Source organism: Notechis scutatus, chromosome 3, assembly GCF_049901735.1.
Source record: "Notechis scutatus isolate UNSWTSFEM ecotype Mainland chromosome 3, rNotScu1.2, whole genome shotgun sequence".
Lineage (NCBI taxonomy): Eukaryota > Metazoa > Chordata > Lepidosauria > Squamata > Elapidae > Notechis > Notechis scutatus.
In genome coordinates, this window is record NC_142011.1 from 104,598,767 (window position 1) to 104,617,194 (window position 18,428).

The 18,428-nt window shown below is 36.9% G+C and overlaps 1 protein-coding gene across 1 annotated transcript in view; it reads right to left on the reverse strand.

Moving 5' to 3' along the window:
- The window catches only part of QSOX1 (quiescin sulfhydryl oxidase 1), a 59,462-nt gene that overhangs the window by 21,137 nt on the left and 19,897 nt on the right, over positions 1-18,428 (reverse strand). Inside the window, exons 3-6 of the mRNA XM_026669231.2 lie at positions 15,870-15,918; positions 14,341-14,443; positions 9,878-9,968; positions 6,404-6,549 (exon numbers count right to left, since the gene is read on the reverse strand). Coding sequence (XP_026525016.2) covers positions 6,404-6,549; positions 9,878-9,968; positions 14,341-14,443; positions 15,870-15,918 — 389 coding nt within the window. The remainder of the gene's footprint in view (positions 1-6,403; positions 6,550-9,877; positions 9,969-14,340; positions 14,444-15,869; positions 15,919-18,428) is intronic.

The following is an 18,428-nucleotide window of genomic DNA, read 5'->3' on the forward strand; positions in this document are numbered from 1 at the left end:
TTGATACGCCATAGAATAGATCATTTGCTGTTCTACCTGTTACCCAGAATGGTCAAATACACTTTATTACCAGAGACGCTATATATTGGATTCAATTTGTATGAAAGATGAAGTGTAAAAAAACAATTAAGAAGGAAAAAGATAAGGGGAAGGGAAGGTGCTAAAAAAATAAAGAAAAACGAAAAGAAAGAATAGCTTCCAACTTTCTTTGATACAGTTACAAACATAAAATATATTAACCTCTTGATTTCAAATTCAATTCTATAAACATAAACATTTCTAATTGTCAAATCCGAAAATTCATGTGGCATTTCTTTCTGTTTCTAGCAAAAGTGCAAAAGTGGTTTCCATGTAAAAACAAAATTAGACAAAGACTTTTCTTTAATCAATGTAGTTAATTTCATCATTTCAGCCAGTTCCACTAACTTCACTATCCATTCTTTCATTGTGGGAATCTGTGAGTCTTTTCATTTTCGTGCGTACAAATGTCTTGCTGTAATTATTATATAGAGAAACAAAGTCCCATATTTTTTCAGGTGCTTAACTGGCTAACTTAGTATCCTCTATGTTTTAGTTAGTTATTTATTAATTTTAATAGATAGCTCACCTCACAACTACTCCCTGTATCACCTCCATATGCTAATTCAAACTGATTAAAAATTTCAGAAAAAAAACACACCAGTAAGCTCTCCCTAAGCAGTACATTTTTTCTGCATTCACAGCTGTTATACATAACTATGTTTAATATCTTGGTAGTCTGATTTCCAGAGACAAAATCCCATGTAACTTTGCAGGAAATGAACTTGGTCTTGATAATCTTTCTTTTTGTGTGTGTTGAATATGGCTTGTTACACTCAAATCTGGGTTAGGTCCAGGCTATTGGAATAATCTATCTCTAGACCTTATGATTAAAGAAGAAAGGCAGGATATGAATGGAATAGTAAATTAAAATTATTATTATTATATCACCGTTCTGCAAAACAGGCAATATAGTATTTGCAAACACTTAAAATAAATGAGCCTTAGAAGGAAGCTATAACAGGGCAAGCCAAGCAGATCCATCCCAAATTAGAACAATTCACTTTCACTTTATTGCCTTTGCTACATAATTAATTTAGAAGACAAAAAAAATTGAATGTCCTTCATGTAAACTGCCAGATCCACCTCCCCTCCCTACCACAGTTTAGCACAAATTAAAGAACAGTCCTGCACTCTGTATGTCTGCAATGTAATTATGAAGCTAGTCAGTATATTATTATTTCCTACTGATGCCACATCTAACTGATGAAACAATCCACATTTCATTTCTCTTAATAGCAATAGCCTTTAGACTTATATACTGGACAAAGCCAATTTCCCTCACATCCCAAAGCAGCACCAACCTAAGAGAAAGCTGCTTGCAAGCAGTGGTACCAGAAGAAAAAAAATCCCTCAGGGAAGCACAACCAGGAACAGTCACTTTATACTCTGTTTTCTCAGGCTGGTGCTCTTTGCAAGCAGATGGCCAAGAGTCGGCATCATCAAAAATAATTCTCTTCTCTGCCAGTTCTGCAGCAAGGAAAACAATGCCTCTCCTGTTGGGTGAAGCTGGCAGGAAAGAAGCAAGATGACCGCCTCTAGGCCAGCCAGTTACCTCACTCCAGTTAGTTCACTCCAGAAGAAAACATACAGATTTCACGTGCACCAATTATTCCCCTCCGGTCCAGGAGTGAGTAATGCTGTCGCATCTGTAAACCTCTTGCTAAGGAAATCAACAGTGCCAACATGCCCCTTTGCCCATCCCACTAATGCCTTCACTGCCAGGTGGACATCAATCATCTGCTAAGAGCGATGTAGGGGAGGGGGGAGGAGGGAGACCATCTGCTTGTGGTTTAATGCACTATTCAATAGCAGGAATTCACCAGAGGGTCCAAGCACGGGTTCCATTGTTCTCTGCCAGCATCTCAGAACCAGCCATTGTCTGGCTTCTAATGAACTTTTCTGCAATTAGAAATGCATGTGGAGGAGATGAGCAGCTGGGTGGGTGTGAGGTGGTAGGTCAGAACATAGTTGGTCACTTGCCAGGTTTTCAGAAGACCACACTCAATTATCTCTGTTTCCAAATAATGTGAAATAAAACTTTCCTTCTGCAAACTAGGCAGAGAATCACAAGTTTCAAGGCTGAACACAAAAGGTAGCACCGGATGAATATTTTTCAGTTCCTTGATAATTTTTGCCAGAGAAAAACACAAGGTAGTTTGATGCTATTTAATACTGTGTCTACGCAAAGCATTGGAAGTCATGATAAAGAATGGGAAAAGGCTTGGGGCAATGCCCAGTAGCAATAATAGACTAAAAAGGGGATCAATGTACTCTGTGCCTGAATCCTGGTGAAATTAAGGTAATACCAGTAAATGGTTTCTAAATCAAGGAAATGGATAAACGTGAATGGAGTTGAAATCCCTCTGAAGCATCAGGTACATGGCCTGGAGATGTCCACTTAGTGCAAGAGTATTTATGCCAGCTTCATACATGGTGGACCAGGATGCTTAGTTACAGTGATATAAGCATGAGTAATTTTCAGTCACTAATTCTATTGGGTTCAATGTGGAATTACCTTCCTGAATAACAAAAGAATCACTGCCTTATAAAACCATAGCCGGCAGCATCTTAAGGGGAGCAAAGCTGTCAAAAGTGATGCGATGCAAACCCTGCCCCCAGTCACCACGGATCTCTTTATGGCACTTATGTCTAAAAAGGGGTACAAGTTGCAGGGACGAAAGCAGCAAAGTCCTATGTTCACACCTAGTTCCATAGCTGAAAGACCTGCACAAACTATGGATTTGCTACTGCATGAAGTTGAAGGATTTGATTCTCATTCCTGAGCCCCTAAAAGCCTGGCTCTAAAAACCTAACAACACACTTTTTTTTAAAACATAAATGTTCTTGTTCACTGCAATAGTCAGTGTAGGCCTTCCCAGTTGTGCCATGTTCTCTGTGATGACCCGTAGTCTCTCAAAATAACCCCAAACCCAAAACATACATTAAATTCCGGTAAGGCCTTCAACTTAACTTCACTGTTTTATTAGGCACAGTTTAAAGTCATAAAAGTAAATAATGAGGCAAACAAAAAACCAAAACAAACCGCATTGATGAGAGTTCTGAAGCAAGCCAAGGTAGCTAATTATAAACTCCAGGAAAATAACAGAGAAAAGTCCATGGGAAGAACGCCAGCAAAGATGCTTTCAAGGTGAACACTAAATTGACTCCTGCAAATTCTTTACTGCGCAGTTGCAAACTTATATACATAGCTCCCACCTGCCAGCCATGAGGAGGATCATAGTAATCTCCCCTTGAGTAGACCTCGCTTTTCCCTGATCCTCTCCTCCCTGCGTGACCTACGATGGAGAGGGGATGGGCCTGGGTCTTCCTCTGACTGCCCAGCCGGCCTGTGCCCTTCCCCAGCCTCCTCTACCACCTCTGGAGCCACACTCCCACTCCCTGTTGGCTGTTCCTCCTCTCCCTCAGAGTCAGTCTCCACCAGGGGCATGACATTCTCAGAGAGTTTTCAACATTTATTTATTTATTTATTGGAATTTGTCAAACAAAAACAACAAGAGAATAAAAATACAATGATAGGGACGATAGGCACATTAGTGTACTTATGCATGCCCTCTCTACTGACCACTTAAGTATGAAGTAAGGTCCACGGAAGTCAATTTGTGACTGAAACTGAAAATCTGTAGCTGAGACAACTGAATCAGGCAGGGCATTCCAGACTTTGACAATTCTACTACAGAAATCATATTTTTTACAGTCAGGTTTATGGGGAAATCTGGAAAGGAACTCTAAGTATTTAATCATTGCAGTTTAAATCCAGAAGAAAAAATAACCAAGAATATGGGAAAGAGAAAATATTAAAAAAAAAACATGGCCCATTTCCCATTCCTTTCATTGGCCCATTTGAAATAAGAAGACTGGTGCTTCATAAACAGCTGGGACACTTACAAGTTGAGCCAACCAGCTATGTTATGTCTTTCTATGTGTTGTAATTTTGCAGATGCTAATTAAAAGGAATCTAATGATACACAATTCAGTTGTTGAACTTAACTTACAGTTGGTAAGTATATCAAAAGGTACAATTCTGATGTCTATTAAGTTGTGCCCCAAAATTCAGCTTCCAAGCTACTATGCCAAGAGATAGGAGCTCAAATTTGAATGGTCCACAACTAGGGAATCACTTTTCTTCTCAAGAAGATTCTCAATGAATTAATAATTTACTGTGTTGACATATTACACTGCAGCATTAGAAGTTACAACTGTTTATTTTAGATAGTGAGTACAACTAGTGCTGGATTATATGTTATCTTCAGAGGAAATCTCCTAACATGTGCAGCTAACCACAAAAAAGCCAGTGTATATAAATCATTAGAGGGAAGAAGGAATGTACAAGACAAGAAACTGTGTAGATCAGATGGCATTAATCCAATATATACCAGGTCTAGCGTCATGATACTAAAGGATACAAGAGTTTACCACAAATGGGTGGGGCCACACGTGGCACACACGTTGCTCAAGTCTAGTTTGGGGGAGACTTAGATTAAACTACAGGACCACAGTCCAAAATTTATCATAGTAATTGGAGGCACAGTTCCTCACATCTATACAGAACCAGGTTTGATATTGCTGCCTTAGAGGATTCTAATTATGGTCTGGGTGTGATGCAATAACAAGAGAGGAACACAGCTTGCCTTTCTGGAGTAACAGCACCTGAAATGCTTTTGTAAGAAATTAACAAGACATATCCCATACCCACACCCTCCGTACACAAATCCTTTATATCCCAGGAGATTTCTTTCTGAGCAACGCCCTAAAGAAAAATCCAGGTTTTTTTTTGTTTCACGCACAAGAACCTCCCATCAGTGGAGATTCCGTCATTTCCAGCCCAGCTAGCAGATAAAAACACTCGAACGCCCAAACAGTTGGCTGAAAACAGGTTTTGACAATGCAGCTGTCTGAATTATAATGAATACAGATATAACAGGCTGATCTCTTACTACAATGATCACAGAGGTTCTGTACAAATCTATCCTGTTGCAGTTTTCTGCAATGCCTGAATCATAGGATTGGAAGGAGGTCTTCTAGTCTGACCCACTGCCCAAGGCCATTCTGGATGTCCAATCTTTTCTTGAAAACCTCCAGCATCCACAACTTGGGGAGATAAGCTGTTCCATTGGTTCAATGCTCGTACTATCAGGAAATTTCTCCTTAGTTCCAGATATGATATCTCTTTAAAAGCTTCCACCCATTGCTTCTTGTCCTCCCTCAGGTATTCATGAGAATAAGTCAGCCTCTGTGACTGGTCCTCAAGTACTGAAAGACAGCTGTCATATTTCATCTAATACTTCCTTTTGTTAGACTAAACCAAGGGTTCAAACTTGACAGCTTTAAGACTTGTGGACTTCAACTCCCAGAATTCCTGAGCTAACATGACTGAAGGAGGAATTATGGGGGTTTAAGTCCACAAGTCTTAAAGCTGTCAAGTTTGAAGACCCCTGGACTAAACATACAAAGTTCCCTTAACCATTCATCATATGGTTTAACCTCCAGGCCCCTTATCATCTTTGCTGCTCTTCTCGGCACTATTTCTAGGATCTTCACATTTTTTTTCTATTGTGGCTATCAGAACTTGACACAGTATTCCAAGTATAACCTCACTAGTGCAATATAGAGCGGTATTATCACTTCTCGTGATCTTGATGCTATCCCTGTTGATGCAGCCTTGGACTGTATTTATTTATTTTTTGACAACTGCAGCACACTGCTGGCTCATACTTAAGTGGTGGTCCACTAGGACACCTCATTCTCTCCATTGCTATTGTTGAGCCAGGTACTACCTATTCTATACCTATGCATTTGGTTTTTCCTGCCTAAATGCAGGACTTTATTTTTCTAACCACCGAACCTCATCTTATTGGACAGGACCCATTGCTGAAGCCCGTCAAGATCCTTCTGATTCTTGAAACTATCTTCCAAAATCTTAGCAATTCCCCCAAGTTTGGTGTCACCTGTAAATTTCATAAGCTCACCTTCTAAATAAGAATAAAATAAAAATAAATTCTAAATAATACCCCTCACACAGGAACTGGTCCGAGAATCCCCAAAATATAAATATTCTGCAAATTCCTTACATGAATAATTATGAAACAAAATTTAAGAATAGACAGTCAATTTTTGTAACATATGTAAAAGAAATCGTGAATTGGATAGAAAGTCCTCACAAAAAATTCTCTGGGTTGCTACAGGAACCTAAATTCTTGAACTCAAGAAGAATGAACATGAGTGACGGAGAATGTATGCATTTTACCAACAGTACTAGATAAAACAGAACAGGGAGGATTTTGTGACTATGATAACATCTCACCCAGGGATGCTTCTGCAAGAACCATTATTGGTCACAAGGAGGCCAGATGGAAATGTAGTGATGTTGAACTGCTTCACTAGCTCTTCATTGCTCTGCAGGACTTGCCTTACTGCAATATTCTCAAATTGAGACATATCCAGTGCTACCTAGAATCAAACAAGGCATGAGTCAATATTGCTCAGCTGGACACAAGAAGTTACCTTCTTCCTCCTCTATTCGAAAATTTAATCTTCTGAAAGACTTCTCTTGCAGCTCTCACGCATTCTCATGAACCACTACCAATGAAGTCTTGCTGATCTTTTTCAGGTTATTCACATCTAAACAGTATCATGTTGCATATTTGTAGATGAATCAGAGGCACACACATTCTTTGGAATGTTCCATTATTATTTCTTTAGCAATGATATATCCATTGCCAAAGTCTCCTTTGAATCCTGAACTGGAAAAGAGGTAGGTAATACCATTACATATACTCTGCGTAATGATTACACAATTAAAGATTTTTAGCGTAATCTTTGTGTTTATGTTTATAAATATTTTTTACTGCATGGGAGAAGTCTTTCTGTTCAGACTTTGAAAGATAAATAGGCATAGAAAGCCAGAGGGTACATAAAAACACGGGCAACATAATGGATGTCCATTAGTTAGTTCCACCTTCTCCTCTTTTGAAGAACAAATGATTTTTCCGTCTTTAGAAAAACTGGCAGCTAAAAAGAGACATTGGGAGGGAAATAACTAAGATGCTTGGAGCTGAAATCAGCAGCTGCTCATCCACACTTTTTCATGCATGGAGAAATTTTCTGTGTTGCCACCACATGTCAGTGCTGTTAGAATCAGAATTTACATCCTTTCACATGTATATTAGATTTTAAATTAAATATCTTTTTGATGTTCCCTACTTAATTTTAAATCTGAAATTCACGCTTAGTCTGTCAAAAAAAATTAAAACAAAAGTCTGGTCAAATTCACAAAATCCTATTGTCAGTGTCATCCATGTTTACTTTAACTGGAAATACAGTTTATAAAAAGAGATTATATTCTAATTTACCATACAAATGTAATTGTTGTGAAGAAATAAAAGGGATATCCCTGTCACCTTGAATGAAAAAAGCTAACCAGCAGACGCATTATCCTGGTTTCCTCCTTTCATTTGTGGGGGCGGATTATGTAAAATAAATTCTTTCATAGGAGATTAACCAATTGGAAGTTAAAAATTACTTTGTTTAATCATATTGAGAAAACGTGTTCTGTGAACTATAACATTTGCTTCCTTCAATTTAACCTTGTCAAGAGATGGTATCTGGACACATATGCATAGCGGTTATTTTCAATAAAATAAGCACCGGCCAGGGAAGAGGAAGCACTCCAAAGCTGTAAAACAAATATCTCCAGAAATATTAACTTGTCCTAACACAGGACAAATAGAAGAGAACACATGTAGTTCAAGGTGAAACTGTGGAACCTTGGAGCTCTCTGAGCTTGGTTGTTCGCATTTCAGTACCCAACTAGATAAAATCAATAGTGCTAGTGAGTGTGGGCTTTCCTCCCTATTTATATACAGTATTGGGGGTGGGGCAAAGGTTCTCCTTAGCAGTTCCTTGATTAGGGTCTTGTTTTTTTCATGATTATTTGCCTGGTGTTAATCCCTGCTCGGTTTTCCCAGCTGCAATGTATGGCTGTGAAAGTTGGACCATAAAGAAGGCTGAGAGCCAAAGAATTGAGGCCTTTGAACTGTGGTGCTGGAGAAGACTGCTGTGAGTCCCTTGGACTGCAAGGTGATTAAACCAGTCAGTCCTACAGATCATCAATCCTGACTGCTCCTTAGAAGGCTAATCCTGAAGATGAAACTCAAATACTTTGGCCGCCTATGAGAAGGAAGGACTCTTCACTGGAGAAGAGCCTAATGCTGGGAACGATTGAGGGCAAAAGAAGGAGGGGACAACAGAGAATGAGGTGGCTGGATGGAGTCACTGAAGCAGTTGGCATGAACTTAAATGGACTCTGGAGGATAGTAGAGGACAGGAAGGCCTGGAGGAATGTTGTCCATGGGGTCGCAGTGGGTCGGACTTTGAAGCTAACAACAACAACAAAATCCTTGCTTATCTGGGTGCAGACTGCTGGGAAGGAAGTGCTCTGCTCTTTTTATTTCCTTCTTAGCATTTTTATGGTCTCATTTGAATGGTGTGTAAATGAATGGTGTGTAAAACTACCAAGGAGAAAATCACACCCCCACCAACGCTGGCAGGCAAGCTACTGCATATAAACAGGGAGCAAACTCCTCATTCACTAGCACTGATATGACCTAGTCATGTAATGAAACATCTGCAAAGTAACAATCAAACTCAGAATCACCAAAAACTTCACAGGACAATTAACCAGTAGAGATGGGGAAATATCCCTAGAATAGTTATTGTGGATAGTATCAGGGATTAAATTAATATGTCAAACAGAGTGCTTAACCCATATAAGATATTCCAGTAAGGAACAGGAAGGAAGAGCCAATATACAGTACTTTTTATTTATGTCCACAAAAGTTATAGGTCTATAACAACATAATGTTTAATTAGCCTATTTATCTGTGCATCAGAGCGTGCTCTAAAAACTCATTTGGGGCAGGTTTCCTGGTCAGGTTGATTAAAGGTCATTCCAATGAGCCATTAATCATTTGACCCCTGCCATGCCTTCAAGAGTGTCCCGAAATTTTAGTGCAAAATACAGCGCTACTAGACACCTAATACCAAAACTGTATCTGTGTAGAAAATCCTGAAATTGGTTATCAATTATTTCCCAGGCACAATGTAGCAGTATCTTACAAGTCTGATTGTGCTTTACTTCCCATCCATATAGCCCAGTGAATCAGCAAATAGGCAGTGAAATGTTTTAAACAACAATTAATTATTGTAATAAAGGATAAAATAATATACTTTTAATTAAAATTTATGGTTAACAAAATCACAGAGCAGTTACAGAAAACAAAATAAAAACAAAAAAAGTATACGGGTGTTTCAATATATCTTATTTTAGTATTGCTACAACCACATTCATGTCTTCAATTACACCAAATTTTTGCTCCAAGGTAATAACAAACCTCTTCTTTTTTTAAACTTGTGCTGTTTTCTTCTGACAGAATCTTCCTTTTTCCATTTTGCACACACGAAGATTAGCAGCGTCTAAAACCCCAACGGCAAATGCACCTGTGTACGTTTCAATTGCCCAAGCTATAGCCTCGCGTTAACGTGATCACATTAAACACAACCTGGTATTAATTTGCACTAAACCAAATATCATATTATTTGAACTTACACTGATATCAATCTACCTGTGTTTTAAAAGTTTTAATCCAATTTCAAGTCTTTATTTTAATGTTAGGTTAGAGACCTCAAAGTTTTCTGTGTAGAGAAGCAGGATATAAATTTAATAAACAATAATAATACTGACTGTGATGTGTATGTTGAACAATCAATTAAGATTCACCTCTCTGCTCAGAAAGGAGTCGTCCTTGTCAAATATCAAGGCCAAATAAGTCACGTTGTTTACCAGAAAGAAATCACGAAGTTCTGTCACACTGAAAAAGAGGAAGAATATTATATATTGTTCCAAGTACAGATTAACATTTCTTATGCAAAATTAGTTGCCCATTGCCTCCTGCTATAGGAGATCTCTTACCCAACCAATTTATGAGCATTCTTCCTGAATGTAGGGAACAGCAATACATGTTTTAATCTAACAGGATTTTTGATCTTATATGGGAATATAGGAATGCAAATTTAAAAAAATCTGACCTATTTCCTCTTTTCCAAATAAAAGCAGCAACATCATTCCTTACCACAGATATATCAGCGATAGGAAAAAGTTTCAGCTGTTACATCTGTACTTGTTAGAGAACAGGTATTACAAGAGATATAGAGCAACTATCAAAAGTAACATTCTTGTGCAAATTGTCCACCTCCACAAAATCTAGCTAGGGCTTTCGTCATTGTTCCTTCATATAGCCATCCTCCCACTGTACTGATATCGCTCCCAGCATTCATCACCCAGTACTGACTGACAGCGTACCCACATTGAAAAGGTCTGGTTTATCTCATTTTAAGATTATTTTTACATTGAAATGTAAAAAACAACATGTCCTGAAACAAGTGACAGGCATGTTATAGAGTTGGGGACAAAGAACCAAGATAGAATATTATTTCTGGTGGGTGTTTTTTTTAAAGATATACAGCCAGGGCAAGGAAAAAAGCACATCCTATCTTTGGGGAAAACCACTGTTTCTAAACCACTGTCCTCTGGCAATTAGGACCCTTTTCTTTTCTTTTTCCTTTTGACAAGGTAATAATTGGTTTAATGACAGTTGGAAATTTGCTTTTGCTTGCTTTTATTTAATCCACCATAGCTACTTGAACAACTGATGTTGCAAACCTTTTGCATTACTACTCTTTTGCATTTTAGTATTGAATGACTATGGGCCGCACAGTTTAAGGGTTGATATTATAGTATAGTTAGGCCATGTTTAACTGACAGATTGGATGCCAAATTGTTATTTAATATAGATTTTATCTGTTATTTATTACTTTATTCTAGAATTTTTTTAACTGAATATTCCTTGAGTGTTTTTATTTGTTCTGGTCTCTGGTCTTTGACTATAATAAACTTGATTTGATTTGATTTGACAAGGTAATTGTTAATTTAATGACAATTCAAAGTTTGCTTTTGCTTGCTTTTATATATTTGCATCTTTTATTAGTTTAGTAATAAGTCAAGGTGGTGAACACATCCAACACACCTTCTTTCTATTTTCCACACAGCAACCACCCTGTGAGGTGTGTTGGATTGAGAGAGAATGACTGGCCTAAAGTCATCCAGCTGACTTTCATGGCTAAAATGGGGGTTGAATTCCTGGTCTCCAGCTTTTCTGTCCTCTTAGTTACAACCATTGCACCACCCCTGCAGTCATCTGATCACAATTAGGGCAAATGGCGACTGACTTGATTTTTTTTTTGACAGTTGAAATGTTTTGTGGTCATATGATTGCAATTTGCAATCAACCCAGCTGGCTTTCAACAAGCAAAGTTAATTGGAGAAGCCAGATTTTCCTAACAACTGTGTGATTCACTTAATGGCAATGTGATTTGCTTAATGTCTGGGGCAATTTGCTTAATGCAAAAATGGTCAGAAAATTGGGTCTGGTCACATGATGACTCACTTAATGACCATATTGCTTAGTGACCACAATTTCAGTTTCAATCGTAGTTATAAGTAGAGGACTACCTATAATGTTTTCCAAGAGAATAGAAGTAATAATGCTTTTTCAGACATAATCAGTTTATATAATTATGAATAATAGTTTTGAGGTTTTTTAAAAGTTTATTTCTAATTCCAGAATCAAAAGCAAGGCAAAGATAGATAACCCACAGCCAGCTAAACTCCAATCTCATATGTCTCCCATGTCTAGGTGTCCAATTCAAGTCATTTTAGGCTTTATCCTTACAGGAGCCTTATAATCACATTTTAATACATTTTTGTGTCAAACCTTTGTCAAGCAAAAAAAGTCAGACTTTAGTAAGATGTAAGACTTTAGTAAGATGTTTAGTACGATTTCCTTCCTACCCACTTCAACAAATTTCCATTCTTCTAAACCTTGTCCACCAAAAGAAAAAAAAACTCATCACACATTCCAAGTGAACTATCAGCTCTAATGCATAAACATTATTTTTAAATGAGAAATCAATAGGTTTGATTACCCAATGTGTTGTCAGGTCTTATGTCAAGAAACAGAAAACCACAGGAAATGTTCAAACTCTACTTTATATATATAAAGAAGTTTGATAGGTGTGTAGAAGTTTCATAATGATTTAGAAACAATGATTCAGTAAATGAGAAGTTGTTACAACACATATTCAAATACTATAAGCTATAACTTGTCTTTCAATGTTTATAGAAGCACTGTTCTAACTACACATCATTTACTGAGTCATTGTTTATAAACTTTATAAAATGAATAATATGTAATATTTTAAATTTGCAAGCTGATGGTTATCTCCAAAACATACAACACCAAATAATGAAATGTCAGTTCTGCTAATCACTCAATTCCTTACAAGAGAATATGAGTGTATTATGAATGGATATTTCTGTCCACAAAATAAAACCAGAAATTACAAATATAATTAGACTATTAATTGTCAGCGAAGGACAAAATTGCAGAATCTTTGAATAGAAACCCCCTCCTTTCTTCATTCCTGGGGCTCAACACAATGTAGAAACCATCCCTGATGATGAACTTCTAAATTACTTAAGAACATATTGGTTGGGGAAGATGGAAATTTTAATTCAACATATTGGAGGGGAGGTACCAGTCTGAGGAAAGCTAAGTTATTCTGCATTTGGGTAGGCCACAGAATGTCACCCCAAGTGTGGGTTCTATATAATTAATTGAGTAACCAATTACAGAGGGGCAATTGACTGCCCATTGTTGACAAAGGCTTTTTTAGTTAAGGGCATACTTGTTTTATTTTATGAGACTATGGCTGTTCTCCCAAACCCAGGGCTAGGGAGGTTGGTGCTTCCTTTCCTGGATATTAGTCACTGGTAAGATGGTTTGGGGTTTGCCATTTGCTCTTCCTTTTTTTTTCTTGGAGCCTGGTTTTATTGTCTGTTGTTTCTATGATATTCTTTTTATATTGTTTCATGTATTTTGAACCACCCAGACTCATTAAGAAACAGGCAGATCATCAAACTGAATAAAGATTTTATCAAAGGCAATTATAACTTGGGTTGCAGAAGTAAGACACTATTCTCCTTTGTAAGACAAGCAATGCTACAGTGTTATTCACAAGGCAGAGAAGAATCTGGGCTGACACAATCAGAGGCATTTTGGTAATCAGTGAAAAACGTATTGACCTCTTTTTGGAATTCTTTGGGTTTCTTGGCATTTTCTAAAGTCATTTTAAACATTTGACACACCCCCTTCTTTCCATGTAAGGCTCTAATCTGTGTGGGATGATTTATTTTGCTAGCATGTGAAATTAAGTCTACTGTGTGATAGTTCACGCACTCTGTTAAGTCCCCTTTCTTTGGTCTCAATATGTAGACTGATCTCTTCAATCTGGTAACTATTATGTCCATATTTGCCCCCATAACTTGGTTAAAATCATTACTGATTTGCAATATTTATATAAATATTCCATCAATTCCTGTAGCCTTCTGACTTGATAATGTGATCTCAAGATCATCTTCTACTACTATTCAAAAACTAATTCAACATGAAAATATTAGAAACCTTTCACAAAACAGAAACAAGATCTAATATTTTAAAATATTTTTCTACAACTGTTGGAAATTATTTTATCAAGATCGACAATCACAAATAATTGATCATGTACTTTCAATTCACGCAACATAGTACATATTTTAATTAAAGACATACATTATTCTGATTTTTTATGTTCTATTTTACTTATTTATTAAACTTATAGGCCATCCATCCCACTGTCAAGTGACTTTATAGCTGAATTTAAAATATTCTCCATGATGATTTTTCAACATGGAAGGTGCATATATATTTTAAGAGATAATACACACACTTAGCAGTACAAATCACAAACCAGTTACTGGTATATCTGTTCACATTGATTCACTGTAGCCCCAGCCTCTACTTTCTTTTCCCTTTCTCTATTATCCTTCTCATCAATGATTTTAGGTTACAATCTCTTTTGGTGCAGGGATCTGATACCTTCAGTCTGCTAAGTGTGTAGGGCAACACTATCCTATGTTATTCAATTGTTGTAATGAAGTACTTTGAATATCTAATGCAATTTAAATGCTCAGTTTTCAGAGTCCAAAGCCCTTTTACATATTCTGTTGAGTTGAAGGAAAAACGAACAGCATGCATACTGATACTTAAAAGGGATAGTTTGTCTTACAATCTCCTTTCAAATTACCTTGTTGGGCGCAAAGGTGGGCTGGCAGAAGGCCATGTATCTCCATGAATCTCCATTAAAGTGATTATGGTCCCTCTTAGAGACTCAATGTTTTTTTCATACTCTGTACAGGAAAGGAAGCATATCATTGTGAAATCCCAGTCAACCAGTCAAGATAACTCAAGATAATTCAGGTTACCCCAGAAGATACCATGCATGGGCAAAGTCCCAGCAGCTTCTACCACCTGATTATACTGGGGACTGTTGCCAACACATGCTTTCCAACTGCTTAAATGTCAGGATTCCATTTTTTCTGATTAGTTTATCATTTGTATCCATGTAGAGAGAGTACGCTGGAAATGATCACATCATGCAAATAATCTTTATAGATTTTTGAAGGTCAAACCTCTAAACATGGAACAACAGGAACCGAGCCATTTTTCCCTCCCTGAACAGCTACTTAGAGGAAGGTGAATTCCAGTTACCCGTAGCTCATTTGTCCCAGCAAATATCTCTCTATGCTTGCTGTATCCCCAACAAGTTCCATTTTCAGTTGAGAATTGAAGGGCAAAAGTAAATGTGAGTCTAGCCACTCAAACGCAACCCTTCTGCCATGGAGCCACACCCAACTTAGTTCTTACATGGCTCATTCCAGAGTACAATACTTCCTGAAAGGGATTTCCTCTACAGAGAGTCTGAGCAATTCTCTTGACCAAGTACTTCACAAATGTGGTCTAACAAGTATCACCAATAAAGAAGGAATAATTGTTTGACCCTCTTATAGTTCAAGAAACAATCAACAGCATCTGTTGGAGTTCATAGGAAGACTTAGATGCTGGCCTTTCAGTCTGCTGGAGGCATTCTTCATGCAGCAGCGCATTAGTACTTTCCGCTTTGCTTTTTCTTTTGATTCAATTATTTACCTACACTATGGCAGGTCCATATTGCAGCCTAACAAACATGCTGAGAATTCTTTATTACAGATTCTTAAGTTTCTTCCAAGAGAAACACTCCTTGGTTATCCTTAATAATAATATTAGATAATAATATTTAGGTTTTAAGGAGATCTTCATCCAGGTAAACAGAAAATAAGCCAGTACTCACACAGTTTATTTGGAAATGTAAAACCCAACCACAACTGGTTATAGTTTATTTTTTTAAAGCAAAAAGAAAGCATATATTATTCTGAACAAGGTTAAGCCTTGAATTAATCCACAAGAGAAAGTCAAGCCATATGTTCTTTTCTAAATAAGTTAATCAGGTTCTGATTTACCTATAATAACCCATATTATTTATCTGGATGCAGAATTTTGGCACCCCGAAATGGAAGTCCCAATTTGCTGATTTGAGAAGGCCTTGCCCAAATAAAATATGTAACAAGAGGTATAAGGAAAGGAACGAAACGTCTCAAAGAAACTGCAATACAATAACAGTCTTATTACATGGTGGATCATCTCTCTCTTTGATTAGCATGACTTTCCTTGGGGATAGAAAGAGACAATTTATTTAACTGCCACTTTACTGGCAAGAATTCTGTATATGGTACATACTGTTGAATTGTACGCCATCCTCAGGTTTTTGGGAGGACACCTTGAAAAACTGGAAAGAAATAAACCACAGTTAGATTTTGCTTTTAAACGTTGCTTTTGGAGTATGTTAAGAAACACAATTACCCAGTTGTAATCTGAAGTTCTTACCCATCAGCTTACAAACTGGGAGAGAAGTATATAAATTGAGATGGAAGAAAATTACCAAGACAGTTTTTTTGTTGATATCTTCCCTTTCTGTTCACTTTTGGAAGATCTGAAAAACTAGATTAGGAACAGATCATCATGAAGAAAATCTTCCTATGTTGTCACTAAAATTCAACACCAACTTGATGTCACATTATCAATTCATCAATGATTCAATCCATTCATATCTTTCTGTTAAAAACTGTCTTTTTGTTAAACTATTGTATATATAATACTTTTTAAAATCCCTGTGAATTGTTATTTTCAAGTTAAATTAAAATTAAAATGCCTCTTTCAATTCTACTGAATTCTGTTCTGGGATCCTGTCAGGCCCAAGCAACGATCAACACACGAGGCGTTCAAGTTCAAACAATTCTACCCATAATACAGGATTCTCCCCAGACTGCTTGTCTTCCTCTGGGAACAAATAGATACTGTTTCTTGGAATTTGGGTGTGGGGATGGCAAGGTGGAAGTTGGGCGGGGGAAGTCCTGGATCTCTTGCAACTGCAAACAATTCATGGATTACTCCCCACTTGATTCCTCCTCCTTGCCGGATTGGGCATTTCCCACAAATCCAGAATAAATACCCCATTTTTACCAGCAGAGGAACAACCAAAGAATGTTGGTCATTTCATAGGGAAGATGTAATGACAGAACTGGAAAGGCATTCCCGGGGGGGGGGGGACGGGGGACGGACGGACATAATCCATTTCTTAGCAAAAATGCCAGATGAAAGAATAGTTCATGTAGTTGCAAATATTAAAAGATGATGCCAGAAATATAAACTTGCTAGGATCAGATGAACCAGTAATTGGTTCATCACACAGCTTTAAGCCATACAAATCTCTGATCTGCTTTAGTATGTGTGTTTGTGAACCTCACCATGGTAGTTTTCCAACGCACAGTTTATGATTTATCATTTTGTAGGAACCATCAGGGAGCTGAAGGAATTTGGGGGGGGTTTCTTTCCTTGTTTTTCACATTCCCTGTGCTCACCACCCCAGGAACATGGTCTCATAGCTACAATTTTAGCTGAAAACTTTCTATACGCTCCAGAGAAAGGATAATTCCTAACGTTATCATATTTGGCCCAAAATCAGACAAACAGTTGTCACTATATATTCTATCTCTTCAAGGTATTTTTATGCCTTCCCAAACCCTAATTCTTATGATAGGGGCAGCATTCTGGAATATTTCCCATCTCTTCCCAAATTCATAGCACATCTACATGAATACCTTGTAAGGATCTATAAAGCTTCTCTTTTCTTTCTTTTTTTTAAACAATTATTAAATTTTATTTAGTTTTCAAAATTTAAAAACATAAAATAAAACTTTATACATCATTATATCAACGTCAAGACATCTTTTACATTTCCTTATCATCTTTCTATATACACATTTCTTTCATTATACAATTTCAACTCAATATATAAATAAGTATAGATATAAATATAGATATAAGTATTTACATAGTTTCTTATTACCTAATTGCCATTTTGATTTCTTTTTATATTTAAACCATTTATACCAGGTATCCCAGACATTAATATATTGACTCTCTCTTAATTTCAGTCTGCACAGTCTATTTTTTTTTTATAAAACATCCTCTGATGGTATATTTTCCTGCTTCCAAAATTGTGCGTAGGAAATCCTAGCAGCTGTTAAGATATGTAGCATAATGTATTTATCTTTTTTATTATATTTTTTTGTTATTATCCTAACAGAAATAGTTGGGTTCAATTTTCTGTTTTATTTCTTCTAGCCACAATCAAATTATATTCCAATATTTCTTGACCTCTGGGCATGCTCAACCTAAGCCCAAGCTTTTGGAAGTGTAAAAAGGAAAAAAAGGTACATATTTTCATATGGGATGGACCTGCCCAAAGCTTCTCTTTTCACCCAGGTCCTGTTAGGTTATTGGTTTTGCCTTCCTGTTTCCCTCATTTTAAAAAAAATGATATCCTCTCACATTATTTTATTTTCTTTAAAATTGTTTGTTACACACAGAGAGAGCGTTCTCCAACTGGTTTGCAATAATATTGTTTTACAAAATCTTAAACAATATTGTCTCAGGCAGTTACATTCCCTTAGTGCAGATATCATATCTGAGCATGAGGATGTGATTTTATGTGTGTGTGTGCTAAGATGTATTTATTGTTTTTGCCCCATTTTATATCACCTCCAAAATATATTTATCACTCATTTGAAATAAAACTGCAAATTAAGTTTTCTAATTGTTCTGTGGGAAAAATTCATCCCTATGCTGCCAGTGCCATTGGATAGGGCAAAGCTACAGAACTGAATTACTAAGCAAATATGCCTTCCCTTTCCTATGTTGATTCTTTTGGAAAGGTTTATAGCATGTCCTGCCAGC